General features: G+C 53.9%; 1 protein-coding gene across 1 annotated transcript in view; it reads left to right on the top strand.

Annotated features, from left to right (window-relative positions):
* sptbn5 (spectrin, beta, non-erythrocytic 5) overlaps nt 1–23,969 on the top strand; it is a 247,248-nt gene that overhangs the window by 101,119 nt on the left and 122,160 nt on the right. Inside the window, exons 35-37 of the mRNA XM_087990163.1 lie at nt 1,305–1,454; nt 5,651–5,755; nt 9,392–9,583. Of these exons, the coding sequence (XP_087846289.1) occupies nt 1,305–1,454; nt 5,651–5,755; nt 9,392–9,583 (447 nt within the window). The remainder of the gene's footprint in view (nt 1–1,304; nt 1,455–5,650; nt 5,756–9,391; nt 9,584–23,969) is intronic.

Below are 23,969 nucleotides of genomic sequence, written 5' to 3'. Positions count from 1 at the left end.
CCTCTCTCTCACACCTCCCTCCCCTTCTCTCTCACATCCCCCTCCCCTCTCTGTCACATTCCCCTCCCCCTCTCACATCCTCCTCTCCCTCTCACTCACATCCCCCTCCCCTTCTCTCTCACATCCCCCCTCCCTCTCTTTCACATCCCTCCCTCTGCCTCTCACATCCCCTCCCCCTCTCTCTCATAACGCCCTCCTTCTCTTACTCACATCCCCCTCCCCTTCTCTCTCACATCCCCTTCTCCCCATCTCTCTGACATCCCCCTCTCTCACATCCCCTCCCTCTCTCTCACACCTCCCTCCCCTTCTCTCTCACATCCCCCTCCCCTCTCTGTCACATTCCCCTCCCCCTCTCTCTCACATCCCCCTCCCTCTCTCTCTCACATCCCTCCCTCTGTCTTTCACACCTCCCTCCCCTTCTCTCTCATATTCCCTTCCCCTCTCTGTCACATTCCCCTCCCCCTCTCACATCCCCCTCTCCCTCTCACTCACATCCCCCTCCCCTTCTCTCTCACATCCCCCCTCCCTCTCTCTCACATCCCTCCCTCTGCCTCTCACATCCCCTCCCCCTCTCCCTCTCTCTCATAACGCCCTCCTTCTCTTACTCACATCCCCCTCCCCTTCTCTCTCACATCCCATTCTCCCCATCTCTCTGACATCCCCCTCTCTCACATCCCCTCCGCCTCTCTCTCACACCTCCCTCCCCTTCTCTCTCACATCCCCCTCCCCTCTCTGTCACATTCCCCTCCCCCTCTCTCTCACATCCCCCTCCCTCTCTCTCTCACATCCCTCCCTCTGTCTTTCACACCTCCCTCCCCTTCTCTCTCACATCCCCCTCCCCTCTCTGTCACATCCCCCTCCCCCTCTCCCTCACATCCCCTCCCTCTCTCTCTCACCTCCCTCCCCTTCTCTCTCACATCCCCCTCCCCTCTCTGTCACATCCCCCTCCCTCTCTCTCACATCCCCTCCCTCTCTCTCTCACCTCCCTCCCCTTCTCTCTCACATCCCCTTTCTCTCTCACCTCCCTCCCCTTCTCTCTCACATCCCCTCCCTCTCTCTCTCATACCTCCCCCCTCACATCCCCCTCCGCCTCTCTCTCACATCCCTTCCCCTTCTCTTACATCTCCCTCCCCCTCTGTCTCTTGCTGCTCCATCCCTCTCTCCCTGTATGTCCTTCACCCCTGTCTGTCCCTCTCTGCCCCTCTCTCTCCCTCTCCCCCACTCTGTTCTCTTCCCCCTCCATCCTCCCTGGCTGTATCCGGTAACGCTGTCCACTGCTCTGATGTGAATTCTCTGTTTTTCAGGTTCGAGATAAGGTCACTTCTCTGCAGGATGAGAAGTCAGGCTTGTATCGTCAGTGGGAGTTGAAGAGGAGCTGGCTGGAGAGGATGTTACTGCAGCAGATCTTCTACAGGGACATCAGCCAAATGGAAAAGCTCATGAATTCTCAGGAGGTGAGTGTGGTTGGAGATGTGGCACAGTAGGGATACAGGAGATGGGGCTGTGCCCTAAACAACCCTGAACAGGAGGGCCATAGGGGCCCAATCCATTGTTAAGATTATAAAGATCTGCACCTCAAGATGCCCATCTCCAGAATGAATGCAGGCCGGCTGTAGGTAGATGGGAGAAAGTGAGCACTGCAGATCTGAGAGTGTGATGCTGGAAAGGCACAGTAGGTCAGGCAGCGCCTGAGGAGCAGGAAAATCAATGTTTCGGGCATAAGCCTCATTCCCGATGAAGGGCTTACACCTGAAATGTCAATTCTCCTGCTCCTCGGATGCTGCCTGACCTGCTGTGCTTTTCCAGCACCACACTCTTGACTGTGGGTAGATAGAGGCCTGGGAAGGTCAGTAGGCAGGTGTCTGTAGAAACCTCTTATTCCCTGAGGAAAGCTGACTCAATTATATCTCAGAATGAAACTGCCTGTCTCAGAATCAACCAGCATTGTCAATTTAACCAAAACAAAATACAGGACGTGGAGACTATGTGAAACTTGTGAGTTGAAGAGAGGGAGACCTACCTGTTTCACCCTCCCATTCACACTCCATGGTCAGATCGCACTTTCCCATTTAGAGATGGGTAATAATCGCTGGCCTGGACAGCGATGGCAAACTCCCATGAAGGACAGGTGAAAAGCAGCCCGTCCGCTGTGCCTTTGAATCTCCCACACAGAACGTGTCATTCTACCCTGGCCACCCCTTCAATCTACACCCCCAACACCATTACCATCATCATCATCACAATCACCTCCACCATCACTACCACCTCCACCATTACCAACACAACCTCCACCATTATAGGCCACCATTGCCATTACTACCCAGTATCACCACCATGAGGGGCAGCAGGCCGTGAAGGAGGCACAAGTTGGCCTTCATAATGAGAGGGTTCAAGTACAGGAGAAGAATCACCTTGCTTCAATTCTACTGTATCTTGACATGACCACACCTGGAATGTTGTGCGCAGTTTTGGTCTCCACATCTGAGGACTAATGTTCTGGCTATGGACGGAATTCCATAAAGATTTACCAGACTGCCTCCTGGGAAGGCAGGTCTGACGTATGAAGACAGACTAGATCGAACGATATTCACCAGTGTTTAGAAGAATGGGGAGTGATATCATCGGAACCTGTGAAATTCTAAGAGGGTGAGACAGTGTAAATGCAGAAAGGATGTTCCTGATGCCGGGAAATGCAGGGCCAGGGATGACATTCCAAGGACCTAAGACTAAAATGAGAAGTTTCTTCATCCAGAGAGCCTGTGGAATTCTCTGCAACAGAAGATAGTGAGGCCAGAACATTGAATGTTTTCAAAAAGCATTTATATGTAGTTGGGGGTAAAAGGATTAAAGGATATGGGGAGAAAGTGGGAACAGGGAACTGAGTTGGATGATTAGCCATGATCAGGTTGAATGGTGGAGCAGGCTCGAAGGGCTACATGGCCTACCTTTGCTCTTGTTTACTTTATTCTTATATTACAGCTTTGTCTCTGTGAGTGTGTGTGCGTGTGTGTGCGTGTGCATGTGCGTGTGTGTGCGTGTGTGTTTGTGGGTATGAATGCTCTCTCACATGTGTACTACTGTGCTGCATTCAGGCTCCTTTCATTGCGGTCAGATTTGGTTATTCTACATGCCATGTGCAGTGCGTAAAGTCACTGATTGTGCTCTGGAAAGCTGGCAAGGGGGCTGCTGCTCACTTTGTTGTTCACAGATGGGTAACCTGCAGCCCCTACATTTCTTTTACCATGCTGCAGACCTGGCTGCAGCAGTTTGAAAGATTCAGTAAGAATCTTTAACTAGCTTTGATCCCTCAGTAAATAAGGTTCAGGCAAGCTGCTGAGCTATGCATGGCCAGGGTATCATCTGACGGGCTGAACAGCCACTTCCACAGCTCTTACAGACATTCACCTCTCGGACAGTGCTGGCTGCAGAACCAGTGCCGCTTTCAGAAAAGGAGCCTGTGAGACGTTTCGGGTGTGAGTGAGTGCTCAGCAAGCACAACAACATAATCCAGCAGCTCCCTCCACTCAGTGGAGCTGTCGGTGTCTGCAACTTCAGTCACCGCGTTGTTTTTGGCAGCAGCACCTTGAATTTTCTTGGAGACTCCCACTTCTTTTACTATTTCTCTCTCTCTCTCTCTCTCTCTATTCGCATTCCTAAAGAAATTGGAGGAAGGAGCCAATTTTCACAGATCTTGCTGTCGATGAAACGCTGGGAGGAGGGAGGTCTGCCTCTCGTGGAGAGAGAGAGAGAAGGATATTCTCATCAGGGGAGCAGCATGTGGCCAGACGCAGACGGACTCTGTGAGCCTTGGTTGATGCTGTGGTGCTCCCTGATTCCTGCTGGTGCTTTCCCTTCCCGGGCCTGACTCCCTGCTATCTCCCACCTGCCCCATGCTGCACTGGAGACTGGCTCCTCTCGTCGCCATTGGCGGCTACCGACCTGGGGTTTGACCCGTCCGGAATGTTCCCCGCGGGGCAGCTCTTGTCCTCTTGCCCCTGGCCTCGGAATCTGCACCTCTGACCCCTTGCCAGTCGACTGAAGGGAAGGGAGCATGTCGGGCCCGCAGCGCAGTAAGAGGATGCAGCGCTTCACAGTGTGCACCAAGCTGTGGCCAGCCCCTCTGGGAATGCCATCGCTGGCACGTTCGGTCTCCAGACTGAGCACCGCCGCCGCGTCAAGGCCGGCGCCCCCTGCTGTCCGCTGCGTCTCCAGGATGGACGTCACCTTGGCCCCATGCCTCCCATCCACCTACGCTGAGGGGCCAACTCCTGCCCGAGCTGTGCCCTCTGGTCCTGTGGTCGTTGCCCGCTCAATGAAGGAGGAGGAGAAAGAGGAGGCCAGTGGGATTTCAGTACCGCCTGCCACGGTCAACCAGCCTGCTGTGCCAGAGCCGGCCCGCCGGGTCAGCAGCCTGCTGGTGACCCTTACTCCTGCCCACCCTGCACCAGTGCCCACCCTAAACCAACCCCCGGCCTCTGTCCACCCCACACCAAGAAGCTCCCAATCGGGCAGCAGCGTCCGAGCCCTGGAGGTGGTCTCCACAGCTTCTCCTTTTCTTGGCTTCTCCCGGACAGAGCTGGTGTTACGAGGGCCCACCGTGCCTCGCCCAGACGAGTGGCGAGGTACCCCGCACGGCTGCACTCTCAACTGCGTTTTCCGGTCCTCGCCTCCAGCTCGCGGTGGGCCCGTGCTCTCCATCAGCCTGAGCCCTGGGCACGGTCACTGCAGGACCTCCCATCGCGACACCCAGGGCCCGTCGGAGACCAGGAGCAGCTGCCCGTCCCACAGCCTCAGCACGCTTCCTGAGGACACGCCTGAGGCCGTACAGAGAGCCGCAAACCCCCGTGCATGGTGTATGTGCCGTGGTCAGGAGCACTGCTGCACCGCTGAAGGTGACCCACTGGATATCGATCACCACTCTGTCAGCACGGAGACAAACACCCCCTCGCCCAGTCTGCTGCAGCTTACCTCTGGGAGATCCATCAGCTTCCTCCTGAAGGTCAGAACCAGTTTCCTAGGAGATATCCCGTATTGTAAACCTCTCATGATAGCAGGCAGCAGACCTGTTTATAGCTGACAATGTTGGCAGTGATGCGCAGTCGGGTAAAGCTGTGGAAATGACCACTTCTGTTTCCTGCTTTTCTTCAACTTGTCTTTCATGAGTTTTTTTTTAATTCAAGAGAATTACGAGAGTCAGTTTTAGAGCCTTCAGAAACTCACTGTCAGCTCAATATACAGCTCGCTGTCCCTGTCAAACACTCCCAGCACAGCGACAGCACGGGTCTAGATACAGACTAAAGCTTCCTCTCCACTGTCCCCAGGCAGGCTTAGGGACAGAGTAAATCTCTACACTGTGATGTAGTGCACATCCCTGCTGTCTCGTTGAACTTTCCCTTTTCTGAAACTCACTCGCTCTGCTTGATCTGGGGTATAAACTGAATATTTTGGAATATTTAGAAACAGCACGACATTTTTGCAGGCAATTTGGATTTTTTGGGATGGAAAATGAATACAGCAATGAAATGTATGGAGTATTCTGTGTCTGTACCTATCGAAGAGAGAAGTGAGAACAAAGTACTGAAGGAGTGATTGTGCTGATTTGATCACAGTGACTGAGCACTGACTGTCACCACATTTCTTTTTTCCTCAGGTTTACCTGAGGTCCAGTGAACTCGGGACATCCGTGGACACCGTAGATTCCCTCATCAAACGGCATGAGGCTTTTGAAAAGCTTCTCATAACCCAGGAGGAAAAGGTAAATGATCTGAATGAAAACTTAAACAGGAGGGCGAAAGAAAAGAGGCAGCAAAGGTTTGGAAGCAGAGTGCAGCACTGCACTTCATTCAAACAAACACTTTTCGTTAAGCCACGGCTAATAAATCGAAATCTTGGAGCCCTCACTATCGTACAATTCTTTTTCACTGATACAAAAGCAGAAACTGCTGGGGAAACTAAGCAGGTCTGGCAGCGTCTTGTGGAGAGAAGGCAGAGTTAATGTCAGGTTCTGAAAGAGGGTCACTGAACCAGAAATGTTAACTCTGCTTTCTCACCAGAGGCTGCCAGACCTGCTGAGTTTCTGCAGCAGTTTCTGATTTTGTTTCTGATTTCTAGCATTTGCAGGTCTTTGGTTTTTGTTTAGTCTTTCTTACTGTTTGGGATGTGTGTATATCACTGGAAAGTCCAGCATTTATCGCCTATCATTGGTGAAGGACTGCTTTCTTGAGAGTGATCAATAAGTATAGAACATAAGTTCAAGCAGAATTTAACTCTCAGAGGGAATCAGGCTGTGTTTAACCCTGAGCGTGTCAGGCTGTGTTTAACCCTGAGCCAGTTGGGCTGTGTTTAACTCTGAGCGGGTCAGGCTGTGTTTAACCCTGAGCGGGTCAGGCTGTGTTTAACCCTGAGCGAGTCAGGCTGTGTTTAACCCTGAGCGGGTCAGGCTGTGTTTAACCCTGAGCGGGTCAGGCTGTGTTTAACCCTGAGCGGGTCAGGCTGTGTTTAACCCTGAGCGGGTCAGGCTGTGTTTAACCCTGAGCGGGTCAGGCTGTGTTTAACCCTGAGCGGGTCAGGCTGTGTTTAACCCTGAGCGGGTCAGGCTGTGTTTAACCCTGAGTGGGTCAGGCTGTGTTTAACCCTGAGCGGGTCAGGCTGTGTTTAACTCTGAGCCAGTTGGGCTGTGTTTAACTCTGAGCGGGTCAGGCTGTGTTTAACTCTGAACAGGTCAGGCTGCGTTTAACTCTGGGCCAGTCGGGCTGTGTTTAACTCTGAGCCAGTCAGGCCGCGTTTAACTCTGAGCGGGTCAGAATGCGTTTAACTCTGTGCGGGACAGGCTGTGTTTAACTCTGAACGGGTCAGGCTGCGTTTAACTCTGAGCGGGTCAGAATGCGTTTAACTCTGTGCGGGACAGGCTGTGTTTAACTCTGAACGGGTCAGGCTGCGTTTAACTCTGGGCCAGTCGGGCTGTGTTTAACTCTGAGCCAGTCAGGCCGCGTTTAACTCTTTGAGGAGAAAGTGAGGTCTGCAGATGCTGGAGATCAGAACTGAAAATGTGTTGCTGGAAAAGCGCAGCAGGTCAGGCAGCATCCAGGGAACAGGAGAATTGACGTTTCGGGCATAAAAAGGGCTTATGCCCGAAACGTCGATTCTCCTGTTCCCTGGATGCTACCTGACCTGCTGCGCTTTTCCAGCAACACATTTTCAGCGCGTTTAACTCTGAGCAGGTCAGAATGCGTTTAACTCTGAGCCAGTCGGGCTGCGTTTAACTCTGAGCGGGACAGGCCGTGTTTAATATTGCACCAGTCGGGCTGCATTTTAACTCTGAGCCAGTCGGGCTGCATTTAACTCTGAGCAGGTCAGGCTGCATTTAACTTTGAGCAAGTTGAGTTGAATTTAACTCTGAGTGTATTCTCACTGGCCTGTATTTAACTCTAAGCCAATCGGGCTGTGTTTAACTCTGAGCCAGTTGGGCTGCGTTTAACTCTGAGTGGGTCAGGCTGCGTAAACCTCTGAGCCAGTCAGACTGCATTTAGCTCTGAGCGGATCAGGCTGCGTTTAACTGAGAGTGGGGTCAGGCTGTGTTTAACTCTGAGAGGTGGAGCTGTGTTTAACTCTGGGTGGGTTGCCTGCATTTAACTCTGGATGTGTTCTCACTGGTCTGTATTTAAGCACATGACACTTAGAGTGACTAGGCAGGTTTAAAGGAGACTGAGACATGACTGGGATTGGAGGATTTGAGTTTTAAGGATAGTCTAAATGGGCTGGAGCATTTTTCACTGGAGCATAGGTGGTTGAGGGGTAACCTGATACAGGTTTATAAAATCATAAAGTGATCAGCAAAGGTCTTTTTCCTGTGCAGCGGTTGTTCAAAATGAGGGGGCATATTTTTAAGGTGAAAGGAGAAAGATTTAAAAGGGACCTCAGCGCTAATATTATCACACACAGGGTGGTTTGTACGTGGAATGATCTGCCAGAGAAGTGGTAGATGCAGGCACAGTTAAAACATTTAAAGACATTTGGACGGGTACATGAAAAGCAGAGGTTTAGAGGAATATGGGCCAAACGCAGGTGAGCAGGACTGGTTAAGTTTGGAAAACTTGGTCAGCATGGACGAGTTGGACTGAAGGGTCTGTCTGTGTGCTGTCTGATTCTATGGCCTAAGGTGAGAGAACCACTCACAGCATGAGCTATTGTGGCAGACCAAGAGAATGCTGGGAGTGCGGTTAGCACTGTTGCCTCACAGCGCCAGAGACCTGGGTTCAATTTCCGCCTCAGGCAACTGCTTGTGTGGAGTTTGCACATTCTCCCCGTGTCTGCGTGGGTTTCCTCCGGGTGCTCTGGTTTCCTCCCACAGTCCAAAAATGTGCAGGTTAGGTGAATTGGCCACGCTAAATTGCCCATAGTGTTATGTGAAGGGGTGAAATGTAAGGGAATGGGTCTGGGTTGGCTGCGCTTCAGCGGGTCGGTGTGGACTTGTTGGGCCGAAGGGCCTGTTCCACACTGTAAGTAATCTAATCTAATCTAATCTAAACACTTTGTAGGTGCGGACTGAGGGGCAGGGTCTCCTGAATATCGTGGAAAAGGGCACGAGGGGAGATGGCAGAGACGTTAGGGATAGGTGTGAGTTCAAGGCTAGAAAAATGGAACCTTGAGAGCAAATTTGTCCTGGTGCTGTAGTGGATCAGAGATGCAGCAGAGCTAGCTGAGCAGATTGTCAGCATCTTGACAATAAGCTGTCCGTTTGTGCTAAAGCCCAGACTGATTTCCTGCCATCATCATTAGGTCTGGCCTGTATATGAATGAAGACTCTCACCGACATCTTTGGCACTTGACAGTTTCCAGAAATTGCCCAGCAATTCTCAGTTGCAACTGTGGTTCAAGAAGGAAGCTCTTCGCCAGGGCTGGGCAATAAATCCTGGCCTTTCCAGGGATACCCACATCCCAAACATGTAGTAGGTAGAACCACATTATGCATGTTATCCCTAACTGCCCTTGAGAAGGTGATGATGAGCTGCTTTCTTGAACTGCTGCAGTCCATGTGCTGTAGGCTCACCCACAATGCCCTTCGGGACAGAATTCCAGGATTTTGACCATGACAGTGAAGGAACAGTGGTGTATTTCCAGTCAGGATGGTGACTGGCTTGCAAGAGAACTTGCAGGGGCAGGTGTTCCCATGTATCTGCTGCCCTTGCCTTACCATTGTTAGTTATGGGTTTGGAAGGTGCTGTCTAAGGACCTTTGGTGAATGTCTGCAATCCATCTTGTAGACAGTACACACTGCTGCTACTGAGCGTAAGCAGTGGAGAGAGTTGATGCTTGGAGAGGAGGTGCCAATCCAGGCAAATGGGGCGGATTTAATCACACTAAACTCCAGACTCGTGTTGTGTTGTTTCAGGTGATGTCGCTGCAGGAACAGGCAGGCAAGCTGAGAGAAGAGGGTTTGAAGCGTGAAGATGCCAGTACCATCCAGCAGAAACTCAACAGCATCCTGGACAGGAGGAATCGGATTAAAGAGCTGTCTCAGAACCGCAAGAGAGACCTGAGCACTGCCCGCCTGCTAGCCCGGTTCAACCAGGATCTAATTGAGGTACAGTAAGTCCCACACCTTGCTGACCCACTACAGTACAGTCCAACACCTTACTGACCCACCACAGTACAGTCCCACACCTTGCTGACCCACCACAGTACAGTCCCACACATTGCTGACCCACTACAGTATAGTCCGACACCTTACTGACCCACTACAGTACAGTCCCACACCTTGCCTACCCACTACAGTAGCCCCACACCTTGCTGACCCACCACAGTACAGTCCCATACCTTGCTGACCCACTACAGTACAGTCCAACACCTTGCTGACCCACTACAGGATAGTCCCACACCTTGCTGACCCACTACAGGACAGTCTGACACCTTGCTGACCCACTACAGGACAGTCCCACGCCTTGCTGACCCACTGCAGTACAGTCCCACACCTTGCTGACCCACTACAGGACAGTCCCACGCCTTGCTGACCCACTGCAGTACAGTCCCACGCCTTGCTGACCCACTGCAGTACAGTCCCACACCTTGCTGACCCACTACAGGACAGTTCCAGGCCTTGCTGACCCACTGCAGTACAGTCCCACACCTTGCTGGCCCACGACAGGACAGTCCCATGCCTTGCTGACCCACTGCAGTACAGTCCCACACCTTGCTGACCCACTACAGTACAGTCCCATATCTTACTGACCAGTACAGTACAGTCCCACACCTTGTTGACCCACGACTGGACAGTCCCACATCTTACTGACCAGTACAGTACACTCCCACATCTTGCTGACCCACGACAGGACAGTCCCACATCTTACTGACCAGTACAGTACAGTCCCACACCTTTCTGACCCACTACAAGACAGTCCGACACCTTACTGACCCAAGACAGGACAGTCGCACACCTTGCTGACCCACTGCAGTACAGTCCCACACCTTGCTGACCCACTACAGTCCAGTCCCACACCTTGCCTACCTACTACAGGACAGTCCCTTGCCTTGCTGACCCACTACAGGACAGCCCCACACCTTTCTGACCCACGACAGGACAGTCCGACACCTTACTGACCCAAGACAGGACAGTCCCACACCTTGCTGACCCACGACAGGACATTCCCATGCCTTGCTGACCCACTACAGGACAGTCCCACACCTTGCTGACCCACTGCAGTACAGGACCATGCCTTGCTGACCCACTACAGGACAGTCCCACACCTTGCTGACCCACTGCAGTACAGTCCCACACCTTGCTGACCCACTACAGGACAGTCCCACGCCTTGCTGACCCACTGCAGTACAGTCCCACGCCTTGCTGACCCACTGCAGTACAGTCCCACACCTTGCTGACCCACTGCAGTACAGTCCCACACCTTGCAGACCCAGTACAGTACAGTCCCACGCCTTGCCTACCCACTACAGTACAGTCCCACGCCTTGCTGACCCACTGCAGTACAGTCCCACGCCTTACTGGCCCACTACAGGACAGTCCGACACCTTGCTGACCCACTACAGGACAGTCCCACACCTTGCTGACCCACTACAGGACAGTCCCACGCCTTGCCTATCCACTACAGTACAATCCGACACCTTTCTGACCCACGACAGGACAGTCCCACACCTTGCTGACCCACGACAGGACATTCCCAGACCTTGCTGACCCACTACAGGACAGTCCCACGCCTTACTGACCCACTACAGGACAGTCCCACGCCTTGCCTATCCACTACAGTACAATCCGACACCTTTCTGACCCACGACAGGACAGTCCCATGCCTTGCTGACCCACTACAGGACAGTCCCATGCCTTGCTGACCCACTACAGGACAGTCCCACGCCTTACTGACCCACTACAGGACAGCCCCACACCTTGCTGACCCACGACAGGACATTCCCAGACCTTGCTGACCCACTACAGTACAGTCCCATGCATTGCTGACCCACTACTGGACAGTCCCACACCTTGCTGACCCACTACAGGATAGTCCCACATCTTACTGACCCACTACAGTACAGTCCCACACCTTACTGACCCACTACAGTACAGTCCTACGCCTTGCTGACCCACTACAGGATAGTCCCACACCTTACTGACCCACTACAGTACAGTCCCACGCCTTGCTGATCCACTACAGTACAGTCCCACACCTTGCTGACGCACTACAGGACAGCCCCACACCTTGCTGACCAGTACTGGATAGCACCACACCTTGCTGACCCACTACAGTCCAGTCCCACACCTTTCTGACCCACTACAGGACAGTCCGACACCTTATTGACCCACTACAGGACAGTCCCACACCTTACTGACCCACGATAGGACATTCCCAGACCTTGCTGACCCACTACAGTACAATCCCATGCCTTGCTGACCTACAAAGGACAGTCCCATGCCTTGCTGACCCACTACAGGACAGCCCCACACCTTTCTGACCCACGACAGGACAGTCCCACACCTTGCTGACCCACCACAGTACAGTTCCATACCATGTTGACCCACTACAGTATAGTCCCACACCTTGCTGACCCACTACAGTACAGTCCCATATCTTACTGACCAGTACAGTACAGTCCTACACCTTGCAGACCCACTACAGGACAGCCCCACACCTTTCTGACCCACGACAGGACAATCCCACACCTTGCTGACCTACCACAGTACAGTCCCACACCTTGTTGACCCACTACAGTATAGTCCCACACTTTGCTGACCCACTGCAGTACAGTCCCACGCCTTGCTGACCCACTGCAGTACAGTCCCACACCTTGCTGACCCACTACAGGACAGTCCCATGCCTTGCTGACCCACTACAGGACATTCCCACACCTTGCTGACCCACTACAGTACAGTCCCATATCTTACTGACCAGTACAGTACAGCCCTACACCTTGCAGACCCACTACAGGACAGTCCCACATCTTACTGACCAGTATAGTACACTCCCACACCTTGTTGACCCACGACAGGACAGTCCCATATCTTTATTCCTGAAGAGGGGCTTATGCCCGAAACGTCGATTCTCCTGTTCCCTGGATGCTGCCTGACCTGCTGCGCTTTTCCAGCAACACATTTTCAGCTCAGTCCCATATCTTAGTGACCAGTACAGTACAGTCCCCCACCTTTCTGACCCATTACAGGACTGTCCCACACCTTACTGACCCACTACAAGACAGTCCGACACCTTAATGACCCACTACAGGACAGTCTGACACCTTGCTGACCAACTACAGGACAGCACCACACCTTGCTGACCCACTACAGGACAGTCCTGCACCTTGCTGACCCACAACAGTACAGCCCCACACCTTGCTGACCCACAACAGGACAGTCCGACACCTTACTGACCCACAACAGTACAGCCCCACACCTTGCTGACCCACAACAGGACAGTCCGACACCTTACTGACCCACTACAGGACAGTCCCACACCTTGCAGACCCAGTACAGTATAGTCCCATGCCTTGCCTACCCACTACAGATTAGATTACATTACAATGTGGAAACAGGCCCTTCGGCCCAACAAGTCCACACCGACCCGCCGAAGCGCAACCTACCCAAACCCCTACATTTACCCCTTACCTCACACTACGGGAAATTTAGCATGGCCAATTCTCCTAACCTGCACATCTTTGGACTGTGGGAGGAAACCGGAGCACCCGGAGGAAACCCACGCAGACGCGGGGAGAACGTGCAAACTCCACACAGTCAGTCGCCTGAGGCGGGAATTGAACCCAGGTCTCTGGCGCTGTGAGGCAACAGTGCTAACCACTGTGCCACCGTGCCAACAGTAGTGCCACCGGGACTACAGTACAGTCCCATGCCTTGCCTACCCACTACAGGACATCCCACACCTTACTGACCGACTACAAGACAGTCTGACACCTTGCTGACCCACTACAGGACAGTCCCACACCTTGCTGACCCACTACAGTACAGTCCCATGCCTTGCATACCCACTACAGGACAGTCCGACACCTTTCTGACCCACTACAGGACAGTCCCACACCTTGCAGACCCACGACAGGACAGTCCCACACCTTGCTGACCCACGACAGGACATTCCCAGACCTTGCTGACCCACAAAGGACAGTCCCATGCCTTGCTGACCTACTACAGGACAGTCCCACACCTTACTGACCGACTACAGGACAGCCCCACAACTTGCTGACCAGTACAGTACAGTCGCACACCTTGCTGACCCACTACAGGACAGCCCTACACCTTGCTGTCCTACTACAGGACAGTCCCACACCTTGCTGACCCACGACAGGACAGTCCGACACCTTGCTGACCCACGATAGGACATTCCCAGACCTTGCTGACCCACTACAGTACAATCCCATGCCTTGCTGACCCACTACAGAACAGCCCCATACCTTTCTGACCCACGACAGGACAGTCCCACACCTTGCTGACCCACTACAGGACAGCTCCACAACTTGCTGACCAGTACAGTACAGTCCCACACCTTGCTGACCCACTACAGTCCAGTCCTATTCCTTGCTGACCCACTACAGGACAGCCCCACACCTTTCTGACCCATGACAGGACAGTCCCACACCTCGCTGACCCACTACAGGACAGTTCCACACCTTGCTGACCCACAAAGGACAGTCCCACACCTTGCTGACCCACTACAGGACAGTCCCACACCTTGCTGACCCACAAAGGACAGTCCCATGCCTTGCTGACCCACTACAGGACAGTCCCACGCCTTACTGACCCACTACAGGACAGCCCCACAACTTGCTGACCAGTACAGTACAGTCCCACACCTTGCTAACCCACTACAGGCCAGTCCTATTCCTTGCTCACCCACTACAGGACAGCCCCACACCTTGCTGTCCTACTACAGGACAGCCCCACACCTTGCTGTCCTACTACAGGACAGCCCCACACCTTGCTGACCAGTACAGTACAGTCCGACACCTTGCTGACCCACTACAGGACAGTCCCATGCCTTGCTGACCCACTACAGGACAGTCTGACACCTTACTGACCCACTGCAGTACAGTCCCACACCTTGACTACCCACTACAGGACAGTCCCACACCTTGCTGTCCCACTACAGGACAGCCCCACACCTTGCTGACCCACTACAGGACAGTCCCACGCCTTGCTGACCAGTACAGTGCTGTCTCACACATTGCTGACCAATACAGTGCATCCCATACCTTGCTGACCAGTACAGGACAATAACACACTCTGCTGACCAGTACAGTGCTGTCCCACACCATGCTGACCAGTACAGTGCGTCCCACACCTTGCTGAGCAGTACAGGACAGTCACACACCTTGCTGACCAGTACAGTGCTGTCCCACACCTTGATGACCAGTACGGACATTCACACAGCTTACTGATCAGTGCAGTGCTGTCCCAGGCCATTACTGATCAATACAGTGCTGACCCACACCTTACTGATTAGTACAGTGCTGTACCACACAATGATAGCCAAACAGGACCTACATATCAGTCTCCCTCCAATAAACAACAAGTTTATATAGCTCAAGTGTACTTGGCACCCTCTCACCTCTTAGTCTAAAGGTTCTGTGTTCAATTCTCACTCCAGCAACTTGAGCAGTGCTGAAGGAATGCTGCTCTGTCAGAGGGTGAGTACTGAGGGAGTAGTGCAACATCAGAGCGTCCATACTGAAAGAGTGCTGCACTGTTGGAGGGTCAGTACTAAGGGAATGCTACACTGACAGAGTATCAGTGCTGAGGGAGTGCGGCACTGTCGAAGGGTCAGTACTGAGGGAGTGCCGCACTGTCGGAGGGTCAGTGCTGAGGGAGTGCTGCACTGTAAGAGGGTCAGTACTGAGAGTATGCTGCACTTTCAGAGAGTCAGTACTCAGGGAGTGCTGCACGGTCGGAGGGTTAGTACTGAGGGAGTGCTGCTCTGTCAGAGGGTCAGTACTGAGGGAGTGCTGCACTGTCGGAGGGTCTGTACTGAGGGTGAGCTGCACTGTAAGAGGGTCAGTACTGAGGGAGTGCAGCACTGTCAGAGAGTCAGTGCTGAGGGAGTGTTGCACTGTCAGAGGGTCAGTACTGAGAGTTTGTTGCTCTGTCAGAGGGTCAGTACTGAGCGAGTGCTGCACTGTCGGAGGGTCAGTACTGAGGTAGTGCTGCATTATAGGAGGGTCAGTACTGAGAGAGTGCTGCACTGTCGGACGGTCAGTACTGAGGGAGTGCTGCACTGTAAGAGGATCTGTACTGAGGGAATGCTGCACTGTAAGAGGGTCACTACTGAGGGAGTGCTGCTCTGTCGGAGGGTCAGTACTGAGCGAGTGCTGCACTGTCAGAGGGTCAGTACTGAGGTAGTGCTGCACTGTCAGAGGGTCAGTACTGAGGTAGTGCTGCATTATAGGAGGGTCAGTACTGAGGGAGTGCTGCACTGTCGGACGGTCAGTACTGAGGGAGTGCTGCACTGTAAGAGGGTCTGTATTGAGGGAATGCTGCACTGTAAGAGGGTCTGTATTGAGGGAATGCTGCACTGTAAGAGGGTCAGTACTGAGGGAGTGCTGCTCTGTCGGAGGCTCTGTACTGAGGGATTGCTGCACTGTAAGTGGGTCAGTACTGAGGGAGTGCTGCACTGTCGGAGGGTCTGTACTGAGGGAGTGCTGCACTGTTGGGGGGACACTACTGAGGGAGTGCTGCACTGACAGAGGGTCAGTACTGAGGGAGTGCTGCACTGTACGTGGGTCAGTACTGAGGGAGTGCTGCACTGTCGGAGGGTCAGTACTGAGGCAGTGCTGCACTGTAAGAGGGTCAGTACTGAGGGAGTGCTGCACTGTTGGGGGGTCACTACTGAGGGAGTGCTGCACTGTCAGAGGGTCAGTACTGACGGAGTGCTGCACTGTAAGAGGGTCTGTACTGAGAATGAGATGCAATGTCGGAAGGTGAGTACTGAGGGAATGCTGCACTGTCAGAGAGTCAGTACTGAAGGTGAGCTGCACTGTAAGAGTGTCAGTACTGAGGGAGTGCTGCACTGTCGGAGGGTCAGTGCTGAGGGAGTGCTGCACTGTCGTTGTGTCAGTACTGAGGGAGTGCTGCACTGTCGGAGCGTCAGTACTGAGGCAGTGCTGCACTGTCGTTGCGTCAGTACTGAGGGAGTGCTGCACTGTCGGAGGATCAGTACTGAGGGAGTGCTGCACTGTCGGTGGGTCAGTGCTGAGGGAGTGCTGCTCTGCCAGGGGGTCAGTACTGAGGGAGTGCTGCACTGTAAGAGGGTCAGTACTGAGGGAGAGCTGCACTGTAAGAGGGTCAGTACTGAGGGAGTGCAGCACTGTCAGAGAGTCAGTGCTGAGGGAGTGTTGCACTGTCAGAGGGTCAGTACTGAGCGAGTGCTGCACTGTCGGAGGGTCAGTACTGAGGTAGTGCTGCATTATAGGAGGGTCAGTACTGAGAGAGTGCTGCACTGTCGGACGGTCAGTACTGAGGGAGTGCTGCACTGTAAGAGGATCTGTACTGAGGGAATGCTGCACTGTAAGAGGGTCACTACTGAGGGAGTGCTGCTCTGTCGGAGGGTCAGTACTGAGCGAGTGCTGCACTGTCAGAGGGTCAGTACTGAGGTAGTGCTGCACTGTCAGAGGGTCAGTACTGAGGTAGTGCTGCATTATAGGAGGGTCAGTACTGAGGGAGTGCTGCACTGTCGGACGGTCAGTACTGAGGGAGTGCTGCACTGTAAGAGGGTCTGTATTGAGGGAATGCTGCACTGTAAGAGGGTCTGTATTGAGGGAATGCTGCACTAAGAGGGTCAGTACTGAGGGAGTGCTGCTCTGTCGGAGGCTCTGTACTGAGGGATTGCTGCACTGTAAGTGGGTCAGTACTGAGGGAGTGCTGCACTGTCGGAGGGTCTGTACTGAGGGAGTGCTGCACTGTTGGGGGGTCACTACTGAGGGAGTGCTGCACTGACAGAGGGTCAGTACTGAGGGAGTGCTGCACTGTACGTGGGTCAGTACTGAGGGAGTGCTGCACTGTCGGAGGGTCAGTACTGAGGCAGTGCTGCACTGTAAGAGGGTCAGTACTGAGGGAGTGCTGCACTGTTGGGGGGTCACTACTGAGGGAGTGCTGCACTGTCAGAGGGTCAGTACTGACGGAGTGCTGCACTGTAAGAGGGTCTGTACTGAGAATGAGATGCAATGTCGGAAGGTGAGTACTGAGGGAATGCTGCACTGTCAGAGAGTCAGTACTGAAGGTGAGCTGCACTGTAAGAGTGTCAGTACTGAGGGAGTGCTGCACTGTCGGAGGGTCAGTGCTGAGGGAGTGCTGCACTGTCGTTGTGTCAGTACTGAGGGAGTGCTGCACTGTCGGAGCGTCAGTACTGAGGCAGTGCTGCACTGTCGTTGTGTCAGTACTGAGGGAGTGCTGCACTGTCGGAGGATCAGTACTGAGGGAGTGCTGCACTGTCGGTGGGTCAGTGCTGAGGGAGTGCTGCTCTGCCAGGGGGTCAGTACTGAGGGAGTGCTGCACTGTAAGAGGGTCAGTACTGAGGGAGAGCTGCACTGTAAGAGGGTCAGTACTGAGGGAGTGCTGCACTGTAAGAGGGTCAGTACTGAGGGAGTGCTGCACTGTCAGAGGGTCAGTACTGAGGGAGTGCTGCACTGTAAGAGAGTCAGGACTGAAGGTGAGCTGCACTGTAAGAGGGTCAGTACCGAGGGAGTGCTGCACTGTTGGAGGGTCAGTACTGAGGGAGTGCTGGACTGTAAGGTGGTCAGTACTGAGGGAGTGCTGTACTGTCAGAGGGTCAGTACTGAGGGAGTGCAGCTCTGTCTGAGGGTCAGTACTGAGGGAGAGCTGCACTGTCAGAGGGTCAGTACTGAGGGAGTGTTGCACTGTAGGAGGGTCACTATTGAGGGAGAGCTGCACTGTAAGATGGTCAGTACTGAGGGAGTGCTGCACCGTAAGAGGGTCTGTACAGAGGAAGTGCTGCTCTGTCAGAGTGTCAGTACTGAGGGAGTGCTGCACTGTCAGAGGGTCAGTACTGAGGGAGTGCTTCACTGTAAGAGGGTCAGTGCTGAGGGAGTGCTGCACTGTAGGAGGGTCACTATTGAGGGAGTGCTGCACTGTCAGAGGGTCAGTACTGAGGGAGTGCTGCACTGTCAGTGGGCCAGTACTGAGGGAGTGCTGCAGTGTCGGAGGGTCAGTACTGAGGGAGTGCTGCTCTGTCGGAGTGTCAGTACTGAGGGAGTGCTGCACTGTAGGAGGGTCACTATTGAGGGAGAGCTGCACTGCAAGATGGTCAGTACTGAGGGAGTGCTGCCCAGTAAGAGGGTCTGTACAGAGGGAGTGCTGCTCTGTCGGAGTGTCAGTACTGAGGGAGTGCTGCACTGTCAGAGGGTCAGTACTGAGGGAGTGCTTCACTGTAAGAGGGTCAGTGCTGAGGGAGTGCTGCACTGTAGGAGGGTCACTATTGAGGGAGTGCTGCACTGTCAGAGGGTCAGTACTGAGGGAGTGCTGCACTGTCAGAGGGTCAGTACTGAGGGAGTGCTGCACTGTCAGAGGGTCAGTACTGAGGGAGTGCTGCACTGTCGGAGGGTCTGTACTGAGGGTGAGCTGCACTGTAAGAGGGTTAGTACTGAGGGAATGCAGCACTGTCAGAGAGTCAGTGCTGAGGGAGGGTTGCACTGTAAGAGGGTCAGTACTAAGGGAGTGCTGCACTGTCGGGGGGTCACTACTGAGGGAGTGCTGTACTGTCAGAGGGTCAGTACTGAGGGAGTGTTGCACTGTAAGAAGGTCAGTACTGAGGTAGTGCTGCACTGTAAGTGGGTCAGTACTGAGGGAGTGCTGCACTGTCGGAGGATCAGTACTGAGGGTGTGCTGCACTGTCGGAGGATCAGTACTGAGGGAGTGCTGCACTGTGAGTGGGTCAGTACTGAGGGAGTGCTGCACTGTTGGGGGGTCACTACTGAGGGAGTGCTGTACTGTCAGAGGGTCAGTACTGAGGGAGTGTTGCACTGTAAGAAGGTCAGTACTGAGGTAGTGCTGCACTGTCGGAGGGTTAGTACTGAGGGAGTGCTGCTCTGTCAGAGGGTCAGTACTGAGGGAGTGCTGTACTGTCGGAGGGTCAGTACTGAGGGAGTGCTGCACTGTAAGAGGGTCAGTACTGAGGGTGAGCTGCACTGTCAGAGGGTCAGTACTGAGGTAGTGCTGCATTATAGGAGGGTCAGTACTGAGGGAGTGCTGCACTGTCGGAGGATCAGTACTGAGGGTGTGCTGCACTGTCGGAGGATCAGTACTGAGGGAGTGCTGCTCTGTCGGAGGGTCAGTACTGAGGGATTGCTGCACAGTAAGTGGGTCAGTACTGAGGGTGTGCTGCACTGTCTGAGAATCAGTACTGAGTGAATGCTGCACTGTCAGAGGGTCAGTACTGAGGGAGTGCTGCACTGTCGGAGGGTCTGTACTGAGGGAGTGCTGCACTGTTGGGGGGTCACTACTGAGGGAGTGCTGCACTGTCAGAGGGTCATTACTGAGGGAGTGCTGCACTGTAAGTGGGTCTGTACTGAGGATGAGCTGCAATGTCGGAAGGTGAGTACTGAGGGAATGCTGCACTGTCAGAGGGTCTATACTAAGGGTGTGCTGCACTGTCAGAGGGTCAGTACTGAGGGAGTGCTGCACTGTCGGAGGGTCAGTACTGAGGGAGTGCTGCACTGTCAGAGGGTCAGTACTGAGGGAGTGCTGCACTGTAACTGGGTCAGTACTGAGGGAGTGCTGCACTGTCGGAGGGTCAGTACTGAGGGAGTGCTGCACTGTCAGAGGGTCAGTACTGAGGGAGTGCTGCACTGTAACTGGGTCAGTACTGAGGGAGTGCTGCTCTGTCGGAGGGTCAGTACTGAGGGAGTGCTGCACTGTCAGAGGGTCAGTACTGACGGAGTGCTGCACTGTAAGAGGGTCTGTACTGAGGATGAGCTGCAATGTCATAAGGTGAGTACTGAGGGAATGCTGCACTGTCAGAGGGTCTATACTAAGGGTGTGCTGCACTGTTGGAGGGTCAGTACTGAGGGAGTGCTGCACTGTCGGAGGGTCAGTACTGAGGGAGTGCTGCACTGTCAGAGGGTCAGTACTGAGGGAGAGCTGCACTGTCAGAGGGTCAGTACTGAGGGAGTGCTGCACTGTAGGAGGGTCACTATTGAGGGAGAGCTGCACTGTAAGATGGTCAGTACTGAGGGAGTGCTGCACCGTAAGAGGGTCTGTACAGAGGAAGTGCTGCTCTGTCAGAGTGTCAGTACTGAGGGAGTGCTGCACTCTCAGAGGGTCAGTACTGAGGGAGTGCTTCACTGTAAGAGGGTCAGTGCTGAGGGAGTGCTGCACTGTCGGAGGGTCAGTACTGAGGGAGTGCTGCACTGTCAGAGGGTCAGTACTGAGGGAGTGCTGCACTGTCAGAGGGTCAGTACTGAGGGAGTGCTGCACTGTCAGTGGGCCAGTACTGAGGGAGTGCTGCAGTGTCGGAGGGTCAGTACTGAGGGAGTGCTGCTCTGTCGGAGTGTCAGTACTGAGGGAGTGCTGCACTGTAGGAGGGTCACTATTGAGGGAGTGCTGCACTGCAAGATGGTCAGTACTGAGGGAGTGCTGCCCCGTAAGAGGGTCTGTACAGAGGGAGTGCTGCTCTGTCGGAGTGTCAGTACTGAGGGAGTGCTGCACTGTCAGAGGGTCAGTACTGAGGGAGTGCTTCACTGTAAGAGGGTCAGTGCTGAGGGAGTGCTGCACTGTAGGAGGGTCACTATTGAGGGAGTGCTGCACTGTCAGAGGGTCAGTACTGAGGGAGTGCTGCACTGTCAGAGGGTCAGTACTGAGGGAGTGCTGCACTGTCAGAGGGTCAGTACTGAGGGAGTGCTGCACTGTCGGAGGGTCTGTACTGAGGGTGAGCTGCACTGTAAGAGGGTTAGTACTGAGGGAGTGCAGCACTGTCAGAGAGTCAGTGCTGAGGGAGGGTTGCACTGTAAGAGGGTCAGTACTAAGGGAGTGCTGCACTGTCGGGGGGTCACTACTGAGGGAGTGCTGTACTGTCAGAGGGTCAGTACTGAGGGAGTGTTGCACTGTAAGAAGGTCAGTACTGAGGTAGTGCTGCACTGTAAGTGGGTCAGTACTGAGGGAGTGCTACACTGTTGGGGGGTCACTACTGAGGGAGTGCTGTACTGTCAGAGGGTCAGTACTGAGGGAGTGTTGCACTGTAAGAAGGTCAGTACTGAGGTAGTGCTGCACTGTCGGAGGGTTAGTACTGAGGGAGTGCTGCTCTGTCAGAGGGTCAGTACTGAGGGAGTGCTGTACTGTCGGAGGGTCAGTACTGAGGGAGTGCTGCACTGTAAGAGGGTCAGTACTGAGGGTGAGCTGCACTGTCAGAGGGTCAGTACTGAGGTAGTGCTGCATTATAGGAGGGTCAGTACTGAGGGAGTGCTGCACTGTTGGAGGGTCAGTACTGAGGGATTGCTGCACTGTAAGTGGGTCAGTACTGAGGGAGTGCTGCTCTGTCGGAGGGTCAGTACTGAGGGATTGCTGCACAGTAAGTGGGTCAGTACTGAGGGTGTGCTGCACTGTCTGAGAATCAGTACTGAGTGAATGCTGCACTGTCAGAGGGTCAGTACTGAGGGAGTGCTGCACTGTCGGAGGGTCTGTACTGAGGGAGTGCTGCACTGTTGGGGGGTCACTACTGAGGGAGTGCTGCACTGTCAGAGGGTCATTACTGAGGGAGTGCTGCACTGTAAGTGGGTCTGTACTGAGGATGAGCTGCAATGTCGGAAGGTGAGTACTGAGGGAATGCTGCACTGTCAGAGGGTCTATACTAAGGGTGTGCTGCACTGTCAGAGGGTCAGTACTGAGGGAGTGCTGCACTGTCGGAGGGTCAGTACTGAGGGAGTGCTGCACTGTCAGAGGGTCAGTACTGAGGGAGTGCTGCACTGTAACTGGGTCAGTACTGAGGGAGTGCTGCACTGTCGGAGGGTCAGTACTGAGGGAGTGCTGCACTGTCAGAGGGTCAGTACTGAGGGAGTGCTGCACTGTAACTGGGTCAGTACTGAGGGAGTGCTGCACTGTCGGAGGGTCAGTACTGAGGGAGTGCTGCACTGTCAGAGGGTCAGTACTGACGGAGTGCTGCACTGTAAGAGGGTCTGTACTGAGGATGAGCTGCAATGTCATAAGGTGAGTACTGAGGGAATGCTGCACTGTCAGAGGGTCTATACTAAGCGTGTGCTGCACTGTTGGAGGGTCAGTACTGAGGGAGTGCTGCACTGTCGGAGGGTCAGTACTGAGGGAGTGCTGCACTGTCAGAGGGTCTGTACTAAGGGTGTGCTGCACTGTTGGAGGGTCAGTACTGAGGGAGTACTGCAGTGTAGGAGGGTCAGCACTGAGGGAGTGCTGCACTGTCAGAGGGTCAGTACTAAGGCAGTGCTGCACTGTAAGAGAGTCAGTACTGAGGGAGTACTGCACTGTCGGAGGGTCAGTACTGAGGGAGTGCTGCATTGTTGGAGGGTCAGTGCTGAGTGAATGCTGCACTGTCGGAGGGTTAGTACTGAGGGAGTGCTACTCTGTAAGAGGGTCAGCACTGAGGGAGTGCTGCACTGTCGGAGGGTCAGTACTGAGGGAGTGCTGCACGGTAAAAGGGTTTGTACTGAGGGTGAGCTGCACTGTAAGAGGGTCAGTACTGAGGGAGTGCTGCACTGTTAGAGGGTCAGTGCTGAGGGAGTGTTGCACTGTAAGAGGGTCACCAATGAGGGAGTGTTGCACTGTAAGTGGGTCACTACTGAGGGAGTGCTGCACTGTAAGTGGGTCAGTACTGAGGGTGTGCTGCACTGTCTGAGGATCAGTACTGAGGGTGTGCTGCACTGTCAGTGGGTCAGTACTGAGGTAGTGCTGCATTAATGGAGGGTCAGTACTGAGGGAGTGCTGTACTGTCAGAGGGTCAGTACTGAGGGAGTGTTGCACTGTAAGAAGGTCAGTACTGAGGGAGTGCTGCACTGTCGGAGGGTTAGTACTGAGGGAGTGCTGCTCTGTCAGAGGGTCAGTACTGAGGGAGTGCTGTACTGTCGGAGGGTCAGTACTGAGGGAGTGCTGATCTGTAAGAGGGTCTGTACTGAGGGTAAGCTGCACTGTAAGAGGCTCAGTACTGAGGGAGTGCTGCACTGTCAGAGGGTCAGTACTGAGGGAGTGCAGCACTGTCAGAGGGTCAGTACTGAGGGAGTGCAGCACTGTCAGAGGGTCAGTACTGAGGGAGTGCTGCACTGTCAGAGGGTCAGTACTGAGGGAGTGCTGCACTGTCAGAGGGTCAGTACTAAGCGTGTGCTGCACTGTCAGAGGATCAGTACTGAGGGAGTGCTGCACTGTCAGAGGGTCAGTTCTGAGGGAGTGCTGCACTGTAAGAGGATCTGTACTGAGGGTGAGCTGCACTGTAAGAGGCTCAGTACTGAGGGAGTGCTGCACTGTTAGAGGGTCAGTGCTGAGGGAGTGTTGCACT

This window comes from Chiloscyllium plagiosum, unplaced genomic scaffold (assembly GCF_037043375.1).
Source record: "Chiloscyllium plagiosum isolate Xiang-an unplaced genomic scaffold, Cpla_swu_hap1 HiC_scaffold_8, whole genome shotgun sequence".
NCBI classification, from domain to species: Eukaryota; Metazoa; Chordata; class Chondrichthyes; order Orectolobiformes; family Hemiscylliidae; genus Chiloscyllium; species Chiloscyllium plagiosum.
This window is presented reverse-complemented; position numbering and strand designations above follow the sequence as displayed.